Source organism: Henningerozyma blattae, chromosome 1 (genome assembly GCF_000315915.1).
Source record: "Henningerozyma blattae CBS 6284 chromosome 1, complete genome".
NCBI lineage: Eukaryota > Fungi > Ascomycota > Saccharomycetes > Saccharomycetales > Saccharomycetaceae > Henningerozyma > Henningerozyma blattae.
This window is the reverse complement of record NC_020185.1, coordinates 934,890-958,842: the sequence shown is the minus strand read 5'-3', so window position 1 is coordinate 958,842 and position 23,953 is coordinate 934,890. Positions and strand designations below refer to the sequence as shown.

At 32.5% G+C, this 23,953-nt stretch overlaps 10 protein-coding genes across 10 annotated transcripts; 7 read left to right on the top strand and 3 right to left on the bottom strand.

Annotated features, from left to right (window-relative positions):
• Positions 1-317: 317 nt before the first annotated feature.
• HPR1 (Hpr1p) lies at positions 318-2,768 on the bottom strand (the record flags this gene model as incomplete). Its single annotated transcript, XM_004177651.1, has 1 exon — positions 318-2,768. One exon carries the CDS (start codon positions 2,766-2,768, stop codon positions 318-320), a length of 2,451 nt encoding a protein of 816 aa, XP_004177699.1.
• A 983-nt stretch (positions 2,769-3,751) lies between these two features.
• AVL9 (Avl9p) lies at positions 3,752-6,028 on the top strand (the record flags this gene model as incomplete). Its single annotated transcript, XM_004177650.1, has 1 exon — positions 3,752-6,028. The coding sequence occupies one exon, from the start codon at positions 3,752-3,754 to the stop codon at positions 6,026-6,028; it is 2,277 nt and encodes a 758-aa protein (XP_004177698.1).
• A 1,016-nt stretch (positions 6,029-7,044) lies between these two features.
• Positions 7,045-11,685, top strand: YCF1 (ATP-binding cassette glutathione S-conjugate transporter YCF1; the record flags this gene model as incomplete). The annotated part of the gene is made up of 1 exon (XM_004177649.1): positions 7,045-11,685. One exon carries the CDS (start codon positions 7,045-7,047, stop codon positions 11,683-11,685), a length of 4,641 nt encoding a protein of 1,546 aa, XP_004177697.1.
• A 955-nt stretch (positions 11,686-12,640) lies between these two features.
• Positions 12,641-13,624, top strand: TBLA0A03790 (uncharacterized protein; the record flags this gene model as incomplete). The annotated part of the gene is made up of 1 exon (XM_004177648.1): positions 12,641-13,624. The coding sequence occupies one exon, from the start codon at positions 12,641-12,643 to the stop codon at positions 13,622-13,624; it is 984 nt and encodes a 327-aa protein (XP_004177696.1).
• Positions 13,625-15,448: 1,824 nt separating this feature from the next.
• TBLA0A03780 (uncharacterized protein) lies at positions 15,449-15,973 on the top strand (the record flags this gene model as incomplete). The annotated part of the gene is made up of 1 exon (XM_004177647.1): positions 15,449-15,973. The coding sequence occupies one exon, from the start codon at positions 15,449-15,451 to the stop codon at positions 15,971-15,973; it is 525 nt and encodes a 174-aa protein (XP_004177695.1).
• Positions 15,974-16,401: 428 nt separating this feature from the next.
• CPS1 (Gly-Xaa carboxypeptidase) lies at positions 16,402-18,114 on the top strand (the record flags this gene model as incomplete). The annotated part of the gene is made up of 1 exon (XM_004177646.1): positions 16,402-18,114. One exon carries the CDS (start codon positions 16,402-16,404, stop codon positions 18,112-18,114), a length of 1,713 nt encoding a protein of 570 aa, XP_004177694.1.
• A 297-nt stretch (positions 18,115-18,411) lies between these two features.
• RIO1 (protein kinase RIO1) lies at positions 18,412-19,926 on the top strand (the record flags this gene model as incomplete). The annotated part of the gene is made up of 1 exon (XM_004177645.1): positions 18,412-19,926. One exon carries the CDS (start codon positions 18,412-18,414, stop codon positions 19,924-19,926), a length of 1,515 nt encoding a protein of 504 aa, XP_004177693.1.
• Positions 19,927-20,332: 406 nt separating this feature from the next.
• Positions 20,333-21,676, top strand: CDC40 (Cdc40p; the record flags this gene model as incomplete). The annotated part of the gene is made up of 1 exon (XM_004177644.1): positions 20,333-21,676. One exon carries the CDS (start codon positions 20,333-20,335, stop codon positions 21,674-21,676), a length of 1,344 nt encoding a protein of 447 aa, XP_004177692.1.
• Positions 21,677-21,862: 186 nt separating this feature from the next.
• Positions 21,863-23,167, bottom strand: RPT5 (proteasome regulatory particle base subunit RPT5; the record flags this gene model as incomplete). Its single annotated transcript, XM_004177643.1, has 1 exon — positions 21,863-23,167. One exon carries the CDS (start codon positions 23,165-23,167, stop codon positions 21,863-21,865), a length of 1,305 nt encoding a protein of 434 aa, XP_004177691.1.
• A 479-nt stretch (positions 23,168-23,646) lies between these two features.
• On the bottom strand, positions 23,647-23,922 carry SEM1 (proteasome regulatory particle lid subunit SEM1; the record flags this gene model as incomplete). The annotated part of the gene is made up of 1 exon (XM_004177642.1): positions 23,647-23,922. One exon carries the CDS (start codon positions 23,920-23,922, stop codon positions 23,647-23,649), a length of 276 nt encoding a protein of 91 aa, XP_004177690.1.
• Between the last annotated feature and the right edge of the window lie 31 nt (positions 23,923-23,953).

The window sequence follows — 23,953 nt, the reverse complement described above, 5'->3', positions numbered from 1 at the left end:
GCTAATTGTGATTTATTAATAATAATCGTTAATATATGTATATGTTTACATTGAAATTTATTTATTGAGAATATCTACATTTGGTTATAGCATAAAAGCGCCCGAATGGAAAATCTATGGAAAAACTTCTAGTTAAATATGAAGGATCTATAAAACAAAATTTAATATAAAGGGTTTTAAAACTAATCACACCCAAATGAAATCGATATATAATAGATATTAGACTTAAAACTAATGGAAAAAATCAATTAAGAATACTTATACATGAGATTATTGAATTATATGTAATTAGTGTTTTGAAATTATAGAGATCTAATCTAATTCTGCGTGCTTTCTACCGTATTATTATTATCCATTATAGAATCTTCAGTGATATTGGACTTATCTGCCACTTGAGCATTCTCTAGGTTTTCAATTGTAGATACAGAATTTCCAATAGAAGATGCATCAGTAACAGCTTCATTCTCTGTACTTGTAATCGTATCGTTAGTGACCGAATCGTCTAATTTTGGCTTTTTAGGTAAATTTTCCACATCTTTTGAATTCTGATCTTCAAGTATCTTACGTTTCTTATTTTGATCTTCCATATATAGTCTAGCAGTTTTCAAGCTTTCAACATGTGATTCATTGGCTTTATTTTTCAACTTCTCGATTAGATCATCTTTCTTGTTTTGAGAAGCTTGTACCAATTCAGAATCAAAAAGTCCGTTAATTCCTGTCTCTTCATCTAAACCTTTGAAGTTGAACAGATACTCAGAACGTAATGATCTTAATGATTGCCATTGTTTGACAATATTATTATCATCATATGAGCTATTTTGTGGTTCAGTAGATTTCTTATTTTGTTCCCATACAGTTTGAAGATTATTAAATACTATTGATGGATTATTTTGTTCGTCCATCTTTATATCATGAATATTAAAATTTAGTTTCCATACATTATTGATATTCTTATTACCAAGAAGTATGAATCCAAATTTGGCAAAATTATTATTAAATGTGGGTGGAACATTTTCTATCTCTGAAATTTTAAATTTTTGAAATTTTTTAAAACCATCCATTTTTTGAATTAATAATTCATTATCTGAATAAAGAAGACTATTTAAAATGTCATAAAATTTTCTATCTCTTGAACAATAAAATTGTGGTACACGTAATTCTATTATCTTGTTACAGAATGATATAATCTGATCTTTATTTTTTTCATTCAATTCAGAGAGTATACTTTCCCTCTCTGTCAAGTCTTCTTTCTTGAAAATATTCTTATAAAATGTTTGTATATCATTAGAATTTAAGAATTCTTTAATAAAAGTTAATGCAAAGGTCACTTGAAGTATAAATTGTTTTCTGAAAAAATCATTATTATAATCAGTGAATTGAAGGTAAAAATTTTCTACATTGTTAATTGAAAGATCTAGCCAAGTTGGTTGGAAGGTATTTGCATAAAATGATAATGAGTCATCAAGGTTCTTCCAAAAGTCATTTCTATTTTGAGTCATTGTGGCATTTTGTTTCATATAATTTGGTATTTTTGTTATATTGGCATTATTATCACTATTAGTATTTTGCTCATTTTCTATTGGATAATTTTCATTAAGTGTAGTATTTGCATTTAAGATTTTAGTATTATGTTTTTTTATTCCTGAATAGAATTCATCTTCGTAGCTTAAAGTCTTGTTAATCAATGATGAAAGTGTATTTTCAAAATCAGAATGTCTACCATCGAGGAAATCTTCAACAACTCCCAATGGATTGGTTAAGCAAGAATCTAAAATAAATAAATAATCATCCAAGAATTTATCTCTTGCGGATAACGTTCGTTTAGATTTATCAATTGAATGCTCATTCCACACATTTCCAGAATCTTGTGATTTTGAAATTAATGAAAATTTGTTGATGTTAGATTCTTCATTGAGGGGTAGTATTTCTGATAAGAAATGTTTAAATTTGAATAATAAAATATAATCATTTGGTGTATTAAATTCAGTATTCAGTAGTATCTTTTCTAATAATTCATTCCAATGGCGTAATTTATTAAACAGAGGTGATTTATAACTACTTAAATTGGAAGTTCCTAAAGGTAATTGTGAAGAAGGATCACCCAATAATTTAAACCATTCAATTCTTGATTGAGGATATTCCCAAAACTGTAATAATTCATTAGGCCAAATTAATAAATCCACAACTGTAGAGAATAATTGGAAAAATGATCTATACCACAGAGAAGGGTTCTGTCTCTTTGATCTTGAGAGAAAGCAAAGATCTAACAGTAAGGCAGATAATTTAAACTTCTGTAAACTTATTGGATTTTTAACTTCATCAAGTTTAGATTGTGGATTAGCAATATTAGAGCTGGTAGAACTGTCATCATTTTCTTTAATTCCTTTTGAATCACTTGTTGAGGTTGAGACTTCACCTTCGCTTGAATCTTTATCGCTGGCATCGTCTTCTCCTACTATTTTTTCTTCTTCTTCTTCCTTTTCAGCTTTAGCTTTGTCTTCTTCATTTTCGTCCTCATTTTCGTTTTCATCTTCATCATTATTTATTGGTGTAAGAATATCTGTTAAAGCTCTATTGAAAATAGTATTTATCAAGATATCTCTAGAAGAAGAACTAACATTCATCAACCCATCCCATTGTAAGTTAAGTAACTCTGTAGGATAAGTATCTTCCCCAATAGGTTTTTTTAAAAATGTTGCAGGTATATCATGAACACCTTTAAGACTAGTAAGTAGATATTCTACTGAATTTTGCACAATTTCATCCATTTTTCCACAAGAAAAATTGCAAAGTTATTAATCCTGATAATACTATTCAAAGTTAGTTATGCTATTGAACGAAATATCGTAAACTAGAACTCTTATCCTTCTTGGTTGCTTTATTTCGTGTATTTCTTAATAAATATCTCAATGTGTTTTGTTTTTTTCATATCATTTCCGAAATATTTTTAATGTTAAATATTATATATATAAGATTAAAAACTTGATATAGGATAGATACTAATAGAAATGATAAAGATATAATAATAACAAACACAACCCTCTTGGACTTAGCTAAAATTATTCTCAAACATACTACATATAAAAAAATGATAAATTTATATTATCTCGCAATTCTGCATCATCATTAATCATTAAAGTATATCTAGTGGTTCTTGAATTTACTCGATAGTTGAGACCTCAATTACTTACTCCTCTTTAAAATTCCTAAACTAATGTTAGAAACATATATCACACATAGACAGTGTGTTTTTTTTATCTATAGAAATTAAACCCTTTACTAATCTTATTTAACTATGAGATTTTGACTTTGTTTATATTCTCCTGTTTATTTCCGAATTTCAGCGATCGTGAAAGGCTCGTAAATTAGGCTGTAATTGTAAGTTTAAATAACATATTAACGTGATGGTTTTTGGAAACCAAGAATGCAGACTTGGCATACACTAATACCAAATACTTCAATTTTGGAAGATAATTTTAGAAAGATCCCAGAACAATATTAAACGTGATTTACTGAGGGGTTTACATTTTAAGCATTCTTATTGAATTTTTTCTGGTAATTATTTTATTGTGGGTTGGCTTTTAACAATAGAGCATTGTCGCCCCTTTTTTGTATTGTTTATTTGTGTATTATCATAATCCACAAACTGCATTTAATTGCTAGTGTTTTGATTCAGAGTTTTGTGCCATTTAGAATACAAAGCTTTCGACTCTCATATCCCTTTTTTTTTATATTATTCTCCAATTTATAAATGTCTGAAGATATCATATTTGGTGTTTGTTTAGTAGATTTCCATCATACACGAGGTCCAGAAGTGGAATATTGGTATGGTCTTCCAAAAGAGACGGATACAACTCAACTATGGCCAAATCTACCGTTCCAAGCTTTGCCGGATGGTTCACATTCTTATGAAGAAACATTCACATATTTCACCTTATTGTTTAATGAAAAATTAAATAGAGCGCCTTCTAAGGATGCTTCAGAGCTAAATTTAGATATAGATGGGAATGCTGCAGATTATACTACTTTATTTGCCATTTCTTGCTCAAGGCAGATCAAATCAGAAGATTTATTGGAGAAAAATAAAGATGTTACTAGATCTACTGTACAAAAATCATTAGTAGTCATCTCACGGAAATTAATATTTGGGCAAATTAAAGATAAATTGAGTATTGTTACCAATGTATTTTTTTCACAACGAAATTTTTCTGATCGTAATATTATTATTTCATTATATGAAAATTTGAGTTCACTATTTAAAACTCAAACAATTCAAGAAAGTAATTTATATGTAGGTTTATCATTAAGAAAAATATTACATGATTTTAAAAAAGATGTTTTAGTAATACTCAAGGCGATGTTATTAGAAAAGAAAATAATATTTTATGGACATGACGTAGAATCATTATGTAATTTAGAATTCGCACTTATTGGCTTAATTCCAAGATTGCCCTCTGATTTAGGCGATTCGGGTAGTCCCTTATTATTCAAAGATATCTCTTCTTTGCAACCAATAGATTCGTTTAAATCAAGTGATAGAAAATCAATTTTAAAATTTCAAGGATTACCGTTACATATTTTTGAAAAAGGTGGATTATTTTCTCCATATATGCCATTACAACAAATTGGTGATTTAAAATCTGAAAATACAAAATTTTTCACCATTGGTACATCTAATTCATTGTTATTAGAACAAAAAGATGAATTATGTCAAATATTTATAGATGCTGATAATTTCCACGTAGAAATTATTGATAAATCATTGAATACTTCTTTGCAATTATCATATCATGATAAAAAATGGATAGAATATATTTCAACTTTAGTAGATAATTCATGGAACGAAGATGATTATACTACTCCAAATAATTCTCAATTTGAAGGTAGTGAAGATTTTATTAGATGGCAATTTGAAGACTATTTTGCAGGTATGTTATCAAGTGAAAAATTAGATGATTTTTTGCTGAATAATAAAAATAATGCTTCTTCATTAGAAACTATTCCTGTTGAATTGAAAAATAATTTCCCAATCAATCTGTTTGGATCTGAATGGGTCCAAAAATGGAGATTAACTCAAAACCATAAGATATTTTCCAAGATCACAGATGATAGATTATTTGATTTATTTCCACCAAAACATATATACCAAAGTGCAGATACAATGGCAGTTTTCCAACAAAAATTTTCAGGTACAATTGAAAAGATGAAACGAAGTCATAAAGAGAGATTTGACAAAACAAGCTCTAATGAAAAGAAAGATCCTGGGAATAATACTACTAAAACACCCCCATCTAAACTTAATGTAGATCAAAATGATGAGACTGATATTAAACATAGTCAGAGTAATAAAATTCTTGAAAATGTTAAATCTAATACTACAGAGAATGCTTCTAAAAGTGACGTACTTTCAGTTAGCAAAAGCTTTACATCTTCACATGCCAACGATATGAAGGAAGAGAGTAAAGGATCTAAAACGCCTCAATCTGATATTTGGAATAATTGGAAAGACCTATTCAATCGAAAGAAAAATAAAGATAAAGAACCACATAAGGGGAAAGAACAAGAAAAAGATGTATCAGATGTGGGTAGTGAATATATTGTGGAGCATTCCAGTCTTCAAGGAGGAGATTCAAGTACTGTTGGTACACCTTCAACACCTGACTCAAATCCAAAATCTTTTAATAATACTTTGGACAAATCGCCAATATCACGTAAATCACCAGCACAACGCAAATCTCCCATAATAAATGAATCTAAAAACAATAGTGGTAGTCATATCACTATAAATACAGCAACGTTATACCTAGGAAAGATCAAAGGCCATAGTGCAAAACATTCTTCCAACAGAAGCATAACTAGAATAAAGAAATCTGATGATTTATCCATTGGTCTTGGCCTACACACAGATGATAGTACACAAGTAGATAAAGCATCTGACTTAACAGACCAAGCTTTGAGTAAGAAAAGTTCCATATCAAACATTGACGATGATGATAGTACTAAGATAAGTGTTACAAAGGACATATAAGAACGTAATTAAACTTTTTTCATATACACGGGTACTTCTTGATGTCATTTTTTTCTTTTTTTTTTTTTTTTGGCAACTATCTCTTAGAAAAGTATATCTGTCCCTCTGCTTTAAGTTCCTACTGTATCTTTTTCGAGCATTGGAGAGATTAATTAAAAGCCAGTAGAGATAAAGATTTCACATGATCAAATCAAGTATATTTATGTTTTCTCTATAGCACACTGTAATTTCAGAAAGAAATACGTTTATCTACTCTAATAAAAGCAAGAATTTTGCAAGCCTCCACTTAAAACAAACAATTGTTATGGTAACAAGCAGTCTCATATACGATATATATTTTACATCATAAGAATAAAATGCCCAATCTAAGATGCTTTTTTTCTCTTTCAATCTTTGTCTATCACTCCCACTTTCTTTCATCTTCTTTCATCTTCTTTCACCTTCTTTCGTCTTCTCATAACATATAAAATATTTATATACTTCTTTTATTAATTATGTTTTACCGCCTTATCCTCTAATTTTTGCGAAACTCGGTGCTTAGTAATATCACTCGCGCCACCCTAAAAATGCCGTGGCTCCTTTATGGCGGTGGAAAAAAGAGGTCTTGACTGGAAAGGTTTTCGAGATGAGACCATACAATGAGAGAATTCGACCTATAAAGGTGAAAAAAAAAAATAAAAGAGATTTGAAAAGGCAACATTTGATGACTAAAGAAAGACACGCTGAGAAACGCAATATCTGTTTTAGTTGATAATTCTCTACATATATATATATATATATTCATTCGTAGAGGAAATTAAAATTTACTGATATTGGTAGAGTTTCATTAGTTTTAATTGTCTATTTTGTGTTTAGTTTTGAAATTTATTTTGAAAAGTAGAACAAGAGCAATTTGTAATTAATAGCATTACTCAATCTTATTCAGCACTAGCTATAAAACGTACCATTTCATTTAGCTGGATAAAATTAAAAAATAAAATAAAATAGAAAAATAAACTTAAGGAAGTGGTTTAAATATGAGTAATAATACTGCTCCAGCATGTCTTTGGTGCCATTCTAAAGAAGGGTTTGGTCCAATCTCACCCTATGGGGATTTTACACAATGTTTTATTGATGGTATTCTCTTAAATATTTCTGGGTTATTTATGATTGTTTTTGGTTCTCGAAGTTTAATACGTTTAATCAAGAATAAGCATCCGGGGATCAAATATAGAAACAATTGGCTAATAGCCTCAAGAATGTTATTGGTTGTAGTTCAAATCTTTTTTGTATGCTCTGCTTCGTTACATTTACCTCATAACAAGACTACAGATATCACTGTTATTTCTCAATACTTGATCACTACTATTTCTTTGTTTGTGGCATTAGCTTTACATTGGATTGAATACCATAGATCTAATGTTTCAAGCAGTATTATCTTATTCTATTGGTTATTTGAAAGTGTAGCTCAATCTGCTAAGGCTGGGAATTTCATCATCAGAAACCATTATGAAGGTAAATGGTATTTCACTCATAAGGTATTCATCTTCACACTTTTCCAAGCTATTAATGCATTTTTCATCTTATTCTTGGAAGCTTTCCCAAAGAAGCAAAAGATGCCATACCAAGATATTCAAGAAAGAATTACCAAGAAAAAAGTAAGTCCTTATGATTCAGCAAATATTTTCTCAAGAATTTCATTTGCCTGGATGACTGAATTGATGAAAACTGGGTATGAAAAGTTTTTAACTGAATCTGATTTATATAGATTACCAAAGGGGTTTGACAGTAAGACTTTATCCGAGAACTTTAATGATAATTGGCAATATCAAATTAAACATAAATCAAGTCCATCTTTAACTGGTGCATTGTTAAGAACATTTGGTTCCAGATTATTATTAGCAGCAACTTTTAAAGTCATTCATGATATTCTGGCTTTCACTCAACCTCAATTGTTAAAGATTTTGATTCAATTCGTTACTGCTTATACAAATCCAGATTTAGAGTTACCAATTATTAAAGGTTTCATGATTTCCATTGCCATGTTTTTGGTTAGTTTTATTCAAACTTCATTCTTACATCAATATTTCTTGAATTCTTTCAATACAGGTATGAACATTAGATCTGCCATGAGTTCTGTCATTTATCAAAAATCATTGGTTTTATCTAATGAAGCTTCTGGAACATCATCTACTGGTGATGTAGTTAATTTGATGAGTGTTGATGTCCAAAGATTACAAGATGTGGCTCAATGGTGTAATATTATCTGGTCTGGTCCTTTCCAAATCACCTTATGTTTAGTTTCATTATACAAATTGTTAGGTAATTCCATGTGGATTGGTGTTTTCATCTTAATCTTTATGATGCCAATTAATTCTTATTTGATGAGAATACAAAAGAAATTACAAAAGATTCAAATGAAAAATAAAGATGAAAGAACTCGTTTAATCAGTGAAATTTTGAATAATATTAAATCATTGAAACTTTATGCTTGGGAAGCTCCTTATAAGGAAAAATTAGAATATGTTAGAAATGAAAAAGAATTGAAGAATTTAACCAAGATGGGTTGTTATGTAGCCTTTACTCATTTCCAATTTAATATAGTTCCATTTTTAGTTTCATGTTCTACTTTTGCAGTGTTTGTTTGGACTCAAGATAGACCTTTAACTACTGATCTTGTATTCCCTGCGTTGACTTTATTCAATTTATTATCTTTCCCCATGGCTGCTATTCCAATCATGATTACATCTTTCATTGAAGCTTCCATTTCTATTAATAGATTGTTTTCATTCTTAACCAATGAAGAATTACAAAAAGATGCAGTTCAAAGATTGCCCAATGTGAAAAATACGGGTGATGTATCTATTAAATTGGGTGATGATGCTACTTTCTTATGGAAACGTAAACCAGAATATAAAGTTGCTCTTAAGAATATTAATTTCCAAGCTAGAAAGGGTGAATTGACATGTATTGTTGGTAAAGTTGGTAGTGGTAAGAGTGCATTAATTCAAAGTATATTAGGTGATTTATTTAGAGTTAAAGGTTTTGCTACAGTTCATGGTGATGTTGCATATGTGAGTCAAGTTCCTTGGATTATGAATGGTACTGTTAAAGAAAATATTTTATTTGGTCATAAATTTGATAAAAAATTTTATGAAAAGACTATTAAGGCATGTGCATTAACGATTGATTTATCGATATTACCAGATGGTGATAGTACTTTAGTTGGTGAAAAGGGTATTTCATTGTCAGGTGGTCAAAAGGCTCGTCTTTCTCTTGCTAGAGCAGTTTATGCTAGAGCAGATACTTATTTATTTGATGATCCCTTGGCAGCTGTTGATGAGCATGTTGGTAAACATTTAATTGAACATGTTTTGGGTCCAAATGGGTTATTACATTCCAAGACTAAAGTGTTGGCCACCAATAAGATTACTGTTTTAAACATTGCTGATTATATTACTTTATTAGATAATGGTGAAATCATTCAACGTGGTAAATATGAAGAAGTTACATCTGATCCAGGTTCACCTTTATGTAAATTGATCAATGAATATGGTAAGAAACATGAAAGTACTCCTGGTACAATGGTTAGTAGTTCGATGTCTAAAGAACCTTCTCCAAATGTTCCATTAGAAGATGAATTAAGAGAATTACATAAATTGGATGATTTGGATTTGGCTCAATCTGGTGAAGTTAGATCTCTTAGAAGAGCAAGTTTTGCCACTCTACGTAGTATTGGTTTTGGTGATGATGATGTCAAGAGATTAGAACATAGAGAACAAGGTAAAGTGAAATGGTCTATTTATTGGGAATATGCCAAAGCTTGTAACCCCAAGAGTATATTTTTATTTTTAATGTTTATTATTCTTTCAATGTTTTTCTCTGTTATGGGTAATGTTTGGTTAAAGCATTGGTCTGAAATCAATACATCCAATGGTGACAATCCACATGCTGGTCGTTATCTGGGTATCTATTTTGCACTTGGGTTTTCATCTGCATTATCTCAATTGTTACAAACAGTGATCTTGTGGGTATTCTGTACTATCCATGGTTCCAAGATTTTACATTCTCAAATGTTGGCATCTGTGTTGAGAGCACCAATGTCATTTTTCGAAACCACCCCAATTGGACGTATTTTGAATAGATTTTCCAACGACATGTATAAAGTGGATGAATTATTGGGTAGAACTTTTTCTCAATTTTTCTCCAATGCAGTGAAAGTTACATTTACATTGGTAGTTATATGTGTGTCTACATGGCAATTTATTTTCTTCATCGTCCCAATGAGTTTCTTGTACATCTATTATCAACAGTATTATATGAGAACCTCTAGAGAATTGCGTCGTTTGGATTCAGTGACTAGATCACCCACAATTTCGCATTTCCAAGAAACTTTGGGGGGTATATCTACCATTAGAGGGTATTCTCAAGAAAACAGATTTATTCATATCAATCAACAACGTGTGGATAATAACATGTCAGCTTATTACCCTTCAATCAATTGTAATCGTTGGTTGGCGTTTAGATTGGAATTCTTGGGGTCTGTAATTATCTTGGGTGCGTCGACTTTGGGTATCTATAGATTGAGTCAAGGCAATATGACGCCTGGTATGATTGGTCTTTCATTGAGTTATGCATTGCAAATCACCCAATCGTTGAATTGGATTGTTAGAATGACTGTGGAAGTGGAGACCAATATTGTTTCTGTTGAAAGAATTAAGGAATATTCGGAATTGGCAAGTGAAGCTCCAAGCATTGTGGAAGACAAGAGACCGGATGTCAATTGGCCACAAGACGGTGCAGTGAAGTTCAATCATTATTACACTCGTTACAGAGCCGATTTGGATTATGTTTTGAAAGATATTACGTTGGATATCAAGCCAAGAGAAAAAATCGGTATTGTCGGTAGAACGGGTGCTGGTAAATCGAGTTTGACTCTGGCGTTATTCAGAATCATCGAAGCCAGCGAGGGGAATATCAACGTCGATGGGATCAATACCGACGAGATTGGGTTATACGACTTGAGACACAAGTTGAGCATCATCCCTCAAGATTCACAAGTGTTTGAAGGTACTGTGAGAGATAATATCGATCCTACGGGCCAATACACGGACGAAGAAATATGGAAGGCTCTGGAACTGTCCCATCTAAAGAGCCATATTATTAATATGAGCAAGCATTCATCTTCGGATTCATCCTCTAACGAATCTTTGTCACCCGCCAGCAATAATAGCAGCGGTAATAATGACAACAGTAATAGTTCCTCGGACGGGTTGACCTCGTCTGGGCTGGAAGACATTAGTCATAATGCATTGAACACCAAACTAAGTGAAGGTGGTAGCAACTTGAGTGTGGGTCAACGTCAATTGATGTGTTTAGCAAGGGCTCTGTTGGTGCCCTCTAACATTCTTGTTCTTGACGAAGCCACTGCAGCAGTGGATGTGGAAACGGATCAATTGATTCAGGAGACGATCCGGAGTGCATTCAAGAATAGAACGATTCTAACCATTGCTCACCGGTTGAACACAATCATGGATAGCGATCGTATTCTTGTCCTGGATAAGGGTGAGATCAAGGAATTCGATAGCCCTCAGACCCTGTTGGGAGACAAGGACTCGTTGTTCTATTCATTATGCGAACAAGCTGGATTGACTCCGGCACAACTCTCTGGCAAATAACAAGTGCGAGCACAAAAGCAAAAGAAATCGGCGTTTAAATTTGTTAAACTTAAATTCGGCTCTCTCATACATACATACCTATCTACCTACCTACATACGCCTTACATAGAGCAAAAACCACAAAAATTATCCATATATACTTCCATCATTACAATTGTCTCCTGCAACAGAGGTTACGTCACCGATGGCGTTAAGGTACGTCAGATATCTCGGCTCCGATATTCCTCCATTGGGCACGGCCATCTCCCGATACAGCCGCACCACCGCCCGATCTGGCCCGATCTGGCCCGATCGGGCCCGAGAATGTGCCCCGCCAGGGTCTACCCCTGAAAGGCGCCGCCAGCCGTGCACCGCGCTGTAACAGCCGTGCACCACAGTGAGTCAGCCCCTGAGCTGTAAAGAGAAAAAGAAAGAGAAAAATCTTGAGAGAAATATATATCAAGCCAGGATCTCGCGCCCCGGACACCCTATCTGCCGGACACCCTGCCCCCTCGGACACCATGTCCCGGACGGACCGGCTCGGCAGAATGTCCGGCAGATCTCGGGGAACTCCGGACGCACGGGACCCCCGGAAGATCCGGACACGCGCTATATATAAGGCGCCAGCCATTCCCAAAGGTCGATGGGACTGGGATCGAGATTGCAGTTGGATTTGCTGTGACTCAAGAAAGTAACCCTAACGGTCTGTGCTCTGATAACTAGTGTACTAATAACTAATACCCTGATCTAGCCCTGGTCTAACCCTGGTCTAACCCTGGTCTAACCCTGGTCTAACCCTGGTCTAACCCCGATCTAACCCTGATCTAATCGCAGCCCTAGCTCACTACTTAATATCCTAATACTTAACTTCAACATCAAATATATATATATATATATATATATACCCCCCGCCCCCCCCAAAAAAAAAAAAGAAAAATAAAAATATAAAAGAAATCAATATACAAATCACAACAAGATGTCCTCCAGTTTTAACCAAACTTCAAACTCAACTTTTGTCACACCTTCGGTCCACGAATGCCACGAGTTGGCCTGTATAGCCCGTTCGAAGTTGATTGAATGTGCCCATACCAATGACAAAAATAAGGATTTCGATCTTAGAAGGCTTGTTGGTCATGCCAACTTGTTGGACCGTGTCATGGATACCATCGACAATTACTCGGATGGCAAGGACAGTCTAAGAAGATCCAGGTCGATGGATGATTTGACTTTGGAAGGCGATGTAATCACATCTGATAACGACGGTGATGATGGCCAAAGGTTGGAAGTCTCGGTCAATGACACTCAAAGCTTGGAGATTGAAGAACAAGAGTTGAATGATGATGAGGACGACGACTCGAGCGTGGAAAGCTTTTCTGACGAGTCGGACGACGAGTTCGAGTATGATTTATCTTTGGGCCATGATTTCTCCTTCGATGAGAACAACATGCTTTGGGAATCCTCCACTTCCATCAAAGACTCCACTCCAAGAACCAGTTCCCAAGATTACGACGGGTTGTGTTTCTTCGACGCCCAACAAAACCCTCCAGAGATGCCCAAGTCCAATGGAAACATCATCCATTTAAACTCTGCACTAAACAGTTTACGATTCATGACTCTGAGCTATAAACGTTTCCAAGACCAAAACCCATTCACAAATGGCGTCATGTCCACCATTGTGGAAGACCCAGAAGCTGAGGAGTTGGCAGAGAAGGGAATCGAACTCCCACAGCAACAAACCCATCAACCTTTGCTGTTCCAAGCCATGCAACAAAACTCTTGCAACTATTCTTATGTCGCAAGGCCATTCATTAATGATTCGCCAGTCATTTCAATGCCCTCTCCTCCTCCCTACCAGATCACCTCTTTATCTATTGAAGAAGATGAATTGAGTGAAAGTGAAATTGAGGATGAAGAGTTTACCACTCAATACATTGAGAATGCAGGTGTTTTGGCTCATTAATTTATCAATATTTCTCGTCCCCTCCCCTACTCATATTCCTATTCTTTCACTTTGCATTTACTATACCCCCCCCCCCCCCTTTGCATTAATTAACAAGACTTTATTACTTCTACCATTACTTTTTCTTCTCCTTGACTTTTTCCTTTCTAATTGTAAACGACTGTTTTTCATTTTTTATTTGCATTTTAATCATGTTATTTTTTGTTTCCCCCCTTCAAGCATGTTTTCCAACCTTTCCCTTTCCATAATATTCTCAAATATGGGCTTGTTACCCCCTTATTTTTCTTCATCTCATCGCATCGCATCACTTCGCACCATTTGCCATATTTGTAAATCGCATTTTTTTGTTGTTTTTTATACCCATATTAGACATTTTTCCTGAGTTGCTGCAGCAACAAATTTTCAAATGAAATAGCCATCTTAATGATATTAGCAATTTATATACATATATCTGAGTGTGTTATAGATACGGTCTTTATTTTATCTAATTTTATAGTTTTTTTACTTTTAATATATTTTCTGAAAAAAAAATTGCCAATTGCTAGATATTCATGTGCTAGATATTCATGGTCCCTATACATACATATCTCTTGTGAGGTTAATTAGGTCAAACATTTTCACTTAAATTGCCAATATTCCAGTCGACATCTAATCTTATATATTCTTATATATTTTCTATAATTTTTATTCCTACTCAAAAGAGTGGGAGGTTTCTATACTATAAACAATATACAAAAAAAAATAATTATTCTCTTAATTATGACCAACAGAAATACTAACATTAAGGATTCTAATGTCGTACACAAAGATCAATTAGAATATTCGTTGCCGACAACGTTACACTCTCTTATCCTGAGGGAGGACAATTATAAGAACAAATCATACCGTAAAGTCTCTACAAGTATAGCTGCAGTAGGTGCGCCTTCTCTTCAACTGCCAACCTTTCTTCGACATCCATGCTTCTTCCTAGGTAGAAGACGTCTGTATTATCAATCAGAACTATTTCCTAAGTTGTGACAGACACAACTACTTTGCTAGAACTATATGGTATGATATGCTCTTATAACTGTCCTCGTCTACCTAACTGACCTATATAAAACTTCTAAAATATATAAAATTACACCTTCTATTTTTATATTCCAAGAAATACAGGTATCCAACCTCAGCGCACGTGATCGTTCGGCTGATCTCTCAATTTTTAATTTTTGTCTTTAATTTTCCTTCGTTTCTTTTTTTCGTTTCTTTTTTATTTTTGGTCGTTTGTCTCTTTGTTTCTTTTTTATTTTTGGTCGTTTGTCTCTTTGTTTCTTTTTTTTTNTTTTTTTTCTTTTTTTCTTTTTTTCTTTTTTTCTTTTTCTCTTGAGTATTTCTCGGTCTTCGGCCCGGCGATCAATTAGTATCGGCTGATGCCGGTAACAATCAGCTACTATTTTTATATTTTATTTATAGATATTTTTGTGTAATGACTTATATAAAGATATTAGGCTGGTGTTTTGGGAAAACAAAGTCTCGCGTACCTATAAGTTTCCTACTTGATCAATCATGTATTTCTATTTCTTCTGAGCCATTCAATTTTATGAACCACTAAGTCGGAGCTATGTTCTTGGCTAAAAATTTGGCTGGAAAATAAAAAAAAAAAAAAAAAAAAAAGATACAAATTTAGTATACAAAGGTATATATTTTAAAATCTTTCGATAAACAATCAGATCCTCGAGAGATTTCTTATATATAGACGTACCCTCTCAAACTCTCTTGCCCCATCGTACACATTTAAATAGCTCTATCATTTATTATTAACTATAAACACTAATAATAATACTTGGCATGTCGAACTCTTTTCTCGAACAAGACCTTTATTTTGCCAACTTGGCAAGATCCAAGCTCGAGAAGGCCGCTGTAAACGGGCTGGGCCGTGACATTAACTTGAGGGTTTTGGTCTGCCATGCCAACTTCCTCGACAAGATCCTCGAGGATATTGATATTTACAAGATGACTCAACTTCAGCCTCAGATCGTATACCCCGTCTTCTACGAGACTCCCAAGGACAATATTAAACTCCATAGTGAAAACATTATACATCATATCGACGAATTTTCCCATTCTGAAGAAGCCAAGGACCATACAGATGACGATGATGATGATAACGACGACGACGACGAAGATAGTGATTTGGACGATATGGATCCATTTGAAGATCATTACAACGAGAACTTTTACACATACACCCCTTTACAAAGAACCAAGTCGTGTGGCCCAGTCACCCCCACCCCTATTATCGAAGCAAGTTCTACAGCTCGTCTACCATTATTAACACCCATTGCTATCCGCACTTTGGCCCATCACTATTAACTTAACTTTTCTTGACATTCATTTGATTCCTCAAATCTAATTATTAATTCACTATTCTACCCTACGTTATTTTTTTCTTCTATACCTCATTCTTTTCATGCTTTTTTATCCATATTCATACTCGTTACTACCAATCTAATACTACCCTGCTTTCCTTATAGCATACCACACTACATATTACTTACTACCTAATATATATAAAATATATTTATTTAATCCTTTGTCTTTTGCAAAATCTTGCAATAGATCCCGGAAGATCTGTGTGCCATTTCCAGAACGGGAAGTCGCGAGATATTTCCGGATCCATTTATAAGCATTCATTTTTTTTTTATTTTTTTAATTTAATCTAATTAAATTATATATTATGAAACCACAGTAATAACCAACCACACATATTTTCTTAAAAAAGATTAATAGTAATGTTAACCATGATTGAAAAAAATCATGTTTATAAAAGGAAAAAAAATAATATTTTTAGTTTAACACTTCTTCTTTTTTTAGTAGCCCTTTTTTTCATCTATAATAGAACCCCCTTTTCAAACACAAATACTCTATACGAACCTTTTAAATGTCCTGCTTATGATTTAATAATAGGCAACGATCCTACTCATATAGCAGATAATCTTATCTATAATAATTCTTTAAGAAATGATACCATTAGAAAACTCTCCAATCTAGTCAAGATCCCCACAGAGATTTATGATGACTTCAACAACCCTTCACAGGTATGGGACGATCCAAATTGGGAACCTTTCAAGAGATTACATGAACAATTGGAAATTGATTTCCCCTTGATATGGTCTAATTTACAAATTGAAAAAATTAATAATTTTTCCATCTTAATTACATGGCAAGGTACAATTACTGATTTAAGACCAATCATGTTTGCTGCACATCAAGATGTAGTTCCCGTAGTAAGAGAAACTTGGTCAAATTGGAAATACCCTCCATTTTCAGGCCATTTCGATGGTCAATACTTATGGGGTCGTGGTGCTTTTGATGATAAAAATATGTTGGTCGGGATCTTACAATCTTTGGAATATATGCTAAGTTCAGAACCAGATTTCCAACCATCTCGTACTATTATTGTGGCATTGGGATTTGATGAAGAAGCTTCAGGAAGATATGGTGCCAAATATTTGAATGATGTCTTATTAAAAAGATATGGCCAATATGGTATTTATTCAATCATGGATGAAGGGGTTCTTGGCCTAAGAACAGTGGAGGATGTATTAGTAGCTTCACCTAGCATCGGTGAAAAGGGATATTTGAATTTAAATATTGATATTAATACTCCAGGTGGTCATTCTTCTGTACCACCAGATCATACTTCTATTGGGATTGCTTCCACTTTAATACATGAAATGGAATTAAATAAATTCGATCCTACTTTTACTCCTATTAATCCAATGTCAACATTTTATCAATGTGTAGCAGAATATTCTCCTACAATGGATTCTAATTTGAAATTCGATTTTGCTAATGCCTTTAATAATGAAAAATCAAATGCAAATGTTTTAAATTATTTAGTTAATACTGATAGGAAAATAGAATACCTTTTCCGTACTTCAAAGGCGTTTGATATGATTAATGGAGGTGTCAAGGCAAATGCTCTACCTGAATATGTCTCTATCCTATTAAATAGTAGAATAAGTGTAGACTCTTCTTTGAACGTCACACTAACAAATTTCATAAACCATGCTGAATCGGTGGCTAAACATTATGATTTAGGATTAATTTTTGAAGATAAGATTTTGTTAGAGAAGACAGAATCTGGTTATATTAATATGACCATCGCTGTAGGATTCGAACCGGCTCCAATTTCTCCTAATAATGAAGTTTGGAAAGAATTTGCAAGTACTATTAAGGGATTTTATCAAAAGATTGTATTACCAAGAAAATTCAACGATTCAAATACAGAACTCGTTATTACACCATCAATAATGCCTGCAAATACTGATACTGCAAAATATTGGAATCTAACAAGAAATATTTACAGATTCCAACCAGGATTTACAGATGAAGAAACAATGTTATCAATACATTCTGTTAATGAAAGAGTGGATATTGATATTGTTATGGAAGTAATAGGGTTTGTATATGATTACATCCTTGTTTCAAATAATAATGATATTAAATAGTTGAGATAGTTAATATATTAGTTCTTGTTTTTTTTTAAAGTTTTTTTTTTTTCTCATACAAATGGTGATTAAAGAATATAGTTTAAATAATTCTATATATTAAAAAATTATGGGTGCACGGAGGGAACTCTACTTTTTTTAAAAAAAAAAATCTACATTAATTTAGCGATGAGCAAGATGCATTAATAAATATTTATATAAAAATTATCTAACATTTCACCAAAAATAGAACATACACACACACACACGCATTATATATATATATATTTCCAACTAAAATCCAAATCTAAATATATAATGGTTTTAGATGATGATTTTCAGAAGTTAGATTTATCTAATAACCATGATAATAATCGTATTTTAGACAAACATGGCCATAAAATTAAAACTGATGAATTTTCTATATCTAGAGGGAAAACAAACAAAGATAAAGCTAATAGAGCTACAGTTGAAAATGTCTTAGATCCTCGTACCATGAGATTTTTAAAAGCTTTAACTTCAAGAGGGATTATTTCAGATTTTAATGGTTGCATTAGTACTGGTAAAGAAGCTAACGTGTACCATGCCTTTGCTGGTGATACTATATCGCCATTTGAACCCAAAACTCATGATTCATTCGAAAATTTGGTTAATACCTATGATCCATATTCTAACCCAAATAATAATGACACTATTTTAGAACCTAGAAAAGAATATGCAATTAAAATTTACAAAACTTCTATCCTGGTGTTTAAAGATCGTGAACGTTATGTTGATGGTGAATATCGTTTTAGAAATTCAAGATCCCAGCATAACCCAAGAAAAATGATTAAAATTTGGGCAGAAAAAGAATTTAGAAATTTGAAAAGAATATATCAAAGTAAAGTTATACCAGTACCAAAACCAATTGAAGTGAAAAATAATGTTCTTGTTATGGAATTTTTAAATAGAGGCGATGGTTTTGCATCCCCAAGATTGAAAGACTATCCATATAAAGATCACAACGATATTGTTCATTACTATCATACTATGATTGTATATATTAGACTATTATACCAAGTTTGTCGTTTAGTTCATGCAGATCTTTCCGAATATAACACATTAGTCCATAAAAATAAATTATATGTCATTGATGTCTCTCAAAGTGTGGAACCTGAACATCCAATGAGTTTAGATTTTTTAAGAATGGATATTAAAAATATTAATAATTATTTTGAAAGAATGGGGGTAGCTATATTTGCAGAACGTATCATTTTTCAATTCACTATATCTGAAACACTTGATAATTTTAATGGTAACTATTCTAATGAAGATGATTTACGAATGTATGTTAAGAATAACCTTCCTTTAAAAGTTCCCGGTAAAGATGATGCTGAAGATGAAATTTTTAGATCGTTACACTTGGTCAGAAATCTTGGAGGTCTTGAAGAAAGAGATTTTGATAGATATACTGATGGTAAGTTTGATTTGCTAAAGAGCTTAATTGCTCATGATAATGAGAAAAATTTTTCTGCTTCTGAGCAATATAATTTTGAAGACAATACATTATCAAACGATGACGATGACAATGAAGATGATATTAGTAATAGTGACCCTGATAATAGTGATTCTGATGATAGTGATAGCGATTCTGATGATAATGATGATGATGATAAAGTTGACGTATTTGAAGATAAAAAAGATAAAGTTCTAAAGGGTAAAAAATATGAAGATAAAGAAGAGAAAAAACAACGTAAACAAGAAGCCAAAGAGTCTAAAAGAGAAAAAAGAAAGACTAAAGTTAAAAAACATATCAAGAAGAAGTTGGTTAACAAGACAAAATCAAAGAAATAGACAATTCTATTTTAAACGAGGTTTAATTCATTTTGCAGAACAATATTTATTTTTTCATTGTACTTATAGCTCATACACACATATATATATGCATCTAATACCGTTAATATATACACTTAACTGATTATTTATACAAAAACTTTTTAAATTTCATTAGCATCAAAATCCTAATATTTTAATCTATATATGAAAACGTCTTTTTTAAGGCGATCGACCTTGACTCTGAAAATTTTACTGAGGTTCACATGGAAACACGAATTTTATTGTGTTACATGAGAAACATTGCTCAAACTGACTGCAATGCTACGTATTAATAAGCTACTTTAAAGAAATTCTTCTAAATATTTACCCTTCTTACTCAATATTTTAGACTACAGCCGTAATTACAAAGTATAATTATCAGTTGATGCCTTTAGTCGAAGGATATTCTTCAAGTTCTGAATCTGAACATGAAGATAAAAATATAATAACATCTGAAGTTCATGAAGCTTGCTCTAATAAATTAGATAGCAAACTTCCTAAGAAAACAACAAAGAGAACTACAAGGCACTCAACTACTAAACTGAGAAAGCTTAAAAAGAAGAGAAATGGCTCAGGCCCATGGGCATCCTGGTCTGATGAAAATGATAGTAATTCAGATTCTAATCTGGATTTAAAGGATGACAATGAGTTAGAATTAATGGATAATGAAGAATTTACTTCTAAAATTGTAGAAACATCGAATTTTTATGGCCAATCAACAAAGGATTATCAAGGTAGAAGCTTTTTATACCCTCCAATTGATACAGATATTGATTTCCAAAAGCCTAAATTATCTTTCAAATGCTTTATCCCCAAGACTATAAAATATAAATTTAAAGGTCATGAAAATGGTACCACAGCTTTAAGTTTTTTTCCAAAATCTGGTCATATGTTTCTATCTGGTGGTAATGACAACACTTTAAGATTGTGGGATGTGTACCACGAAAGAAAATGCCTAAGAGATTATTTAGGACATACTAGAGCATTAAAAAGTTTCAGCTTTAATGATGACGGCTCAAAATTTTTAAGTTCATCATATGATCAAACAGTGAAAATGTGGGATACAGAAACGGGTAAAATCATTACTAAGTTAAAACTTCATTCCATTCCAAATGATTTAACATTTAGGCCACTGAATCCAGATGAATATATTGTTGGATTATCTAATTCAACCATTAAACATTTTGATAATAGAGTAAGTTCTAAACAAGGATTGGTCCAAACATATGACCATCATTTGAGTAGTATTTTGAAACTGCAATATTTCCCTGACGGCTCAAAATTTATATCTTCTTCAGAGGACAAGACTGTAAAGATATGGGAAAATCAAATTAATGTACCCATTAAACATATTAGTGATACAAGCCAATACTCCATGCCCTTTATTAATATTCATCCAGAGAATAATTATTTCTGTACACAAAGTATGGATAATGCCATTTATACCTTTAATATGAAACCAAAATATAGACGCCATCCCAAAAAGATATTCAAAGGTCATAGTTCTGCTGGTTATGCTATTGGATTAACTTTTTCTCCAGATGGAAAATATATATGCTCTGGAGATATTCATAGCAACGTATTTATTTGGGATTGGAAAACAAATAAACTTTTGAAAAAAATTACCATACCTGGCAATAAACCAATAACGCAAATATCATGGCATCCTCAAGAAACTAGCAAAGTGCTATGTAGTGGTAATAAGGGTACAATATATATGCTAGATTAATTTTATGACATGATGAAAATCACTATCTAATATAATCGAATATCAATTATTATTTGTATTATGTTATATCTACATATGAATTACGTAATAGGTGTACATATTTGATTAATTATGGAATTAAATGGGGTTTTGGAATTTCATATAAATAACACTAATATATTTGTTCCTCCTTGCTAAGGAATTTATTTATGCATAGAACGACACAGACTTTGATTTTCTGGCTTGAACTTCACCAATAGCCTCGACAAAATCTTCATGTTTAACAGATGATTGACCATTCCTTAGGGCAATCATACCAGCTTCCACTGTAACTGCTTTCAATTGAGCCCCATTAAATTCATCAGTGGATCTTGCTAATTCTTGCCAATTAATATCATCATCGGTTGTCATCTTTCTAGAATGAATTTGTAAAATTTGTGCTCTTGCATCTTCTGTTGGAAGTGGAAATTCAATTTTTCTATCTAGTCTACCTGATCTTAATAATGCAGGATCTAAAACATCAACTCTATTTGTTGCCGCTAATACTTTTATACGATCATCTGAACCAAACCCATCCAATTGATTTAATAATTCTAACATTGTTCTTTGAACTTCTCTATCACCAGATTTTTCTGAATCAAAACGCTTAGTACCAATAGCATCCAATTCATCGATAAATATAATAGTAGGAGCTTTTTCTTTAGCCAAAGCAAATGCATCACGAACCAATTTTGCACCTTCACCAATGAACATTTGAACTAATTGTGGGGCTGCCAATTTTAAGAAAGTGGCATTAGTTTGAGCGGCACATGCTCTAGCTAATAATGTCTTACCTGTACCTGGAGGACCATACATTAATGCACCCTTAGGAGCTCTAATACCTAATTCTTTAAATTTGTCGGCACGTTTCATTGGTAATACGATTGCTTCCACTAGTTCTTCAATTTGTTTATCTAGCCCACCCACATCGGAATAATTTTCAGTAGGTTTTTCATCTACTTCCATAGCTTTGACACGAGAATCGAATTCGGATGGTAAAGTATCTAAAACTAAATAGGAATCCTTATTAACACCAACTAAATCATTTGGTTTTAATTTATTTGGATCTACAAGACCCACCATTGGTAAGAATACTGTTTGTCTAGAAGATGTTTTCACAACAGCAGCTTTACCCTTAACAGTATTGTCTAAATTAACATTACCACCCTGAGTAGTCGATTCATTATTATCTTTATCATCTAATTCATTCATATCCATGATTTCTACAACATTAGCCACCAAGTAAGGTAATTGTCTATTGTTTTTGATCTTTTCTTTATTTTCTTTAATCTTTGTAACCATCACTGTGTTTTCATGAGATAATCTTTGTAATTCAGATCTAAAAATCCTGATTTCGTTTTCTAATAATCTTGTTCTGGTATGAAGATCTTGTGCACTTAAGTTCAAGATCTCTTGATCTAACTCATCATCACCTGGTAATGATTGAGCGTCTAGTTCTTCTAAAGTAGCCATTATGATTATTTGAATTGATTAATATATTTTTATAGTACTATCAATATGATTATTAAAGGGAAATAAATATCCAATTCGAGTTTAGATCTCTGTAAAAGTTTTGTCTAATTGCAAATTAGCAATGTTAATAGATGAATATTTGGAACAAAACTTTGCGAATCCTCTTGCTGATTTTAAAGGTTTTTTATAAATATATATATATATATATATATCTATATATATTCTTAGTTATTTAAATATTCTAGTGTTTAAAAGATGAGTTTCGCCACCTTGAAATTCTCCGAAAAAAAACTCATTTTGTACGACACAGTAGAAAAAAAGTAATTGGTAATTAAAAGTGTATACATTATAATTGATAAGTATATTAGGATAGTATATGAATTATATTAAGATCTTGACGTCGTAAATGCTAGAGTTTCAATTCAGTGTATTGATAGATATGGAAAAATACATTGTTTTCGAATGATATCGAAATTGGATCAATTATTTTGGGTTTGCTTATGTCTATCTAATTCTGCCTTTAATTCCTTGGTAAAATCATCTTCTACTTCAACGTCATCCCAATCTTCTTCCCATAGATTCGAATTCTTGGTTTTATCATTAGCCAATGCGGCTTTTACTGTGTCATTTTCTGGCCAAGTGTCGACTGGAAAATCTTCAAATTCGTCATCTTCCTCTAATGTGCGTCTTACTGCACTTGTCTTTGTAGCTTCATTTGCAGGCTTTGTAGTGGTTTGTTCTTGGGTATTACTCATTATTTAATATACAGTCGTGACGCTTCTAATT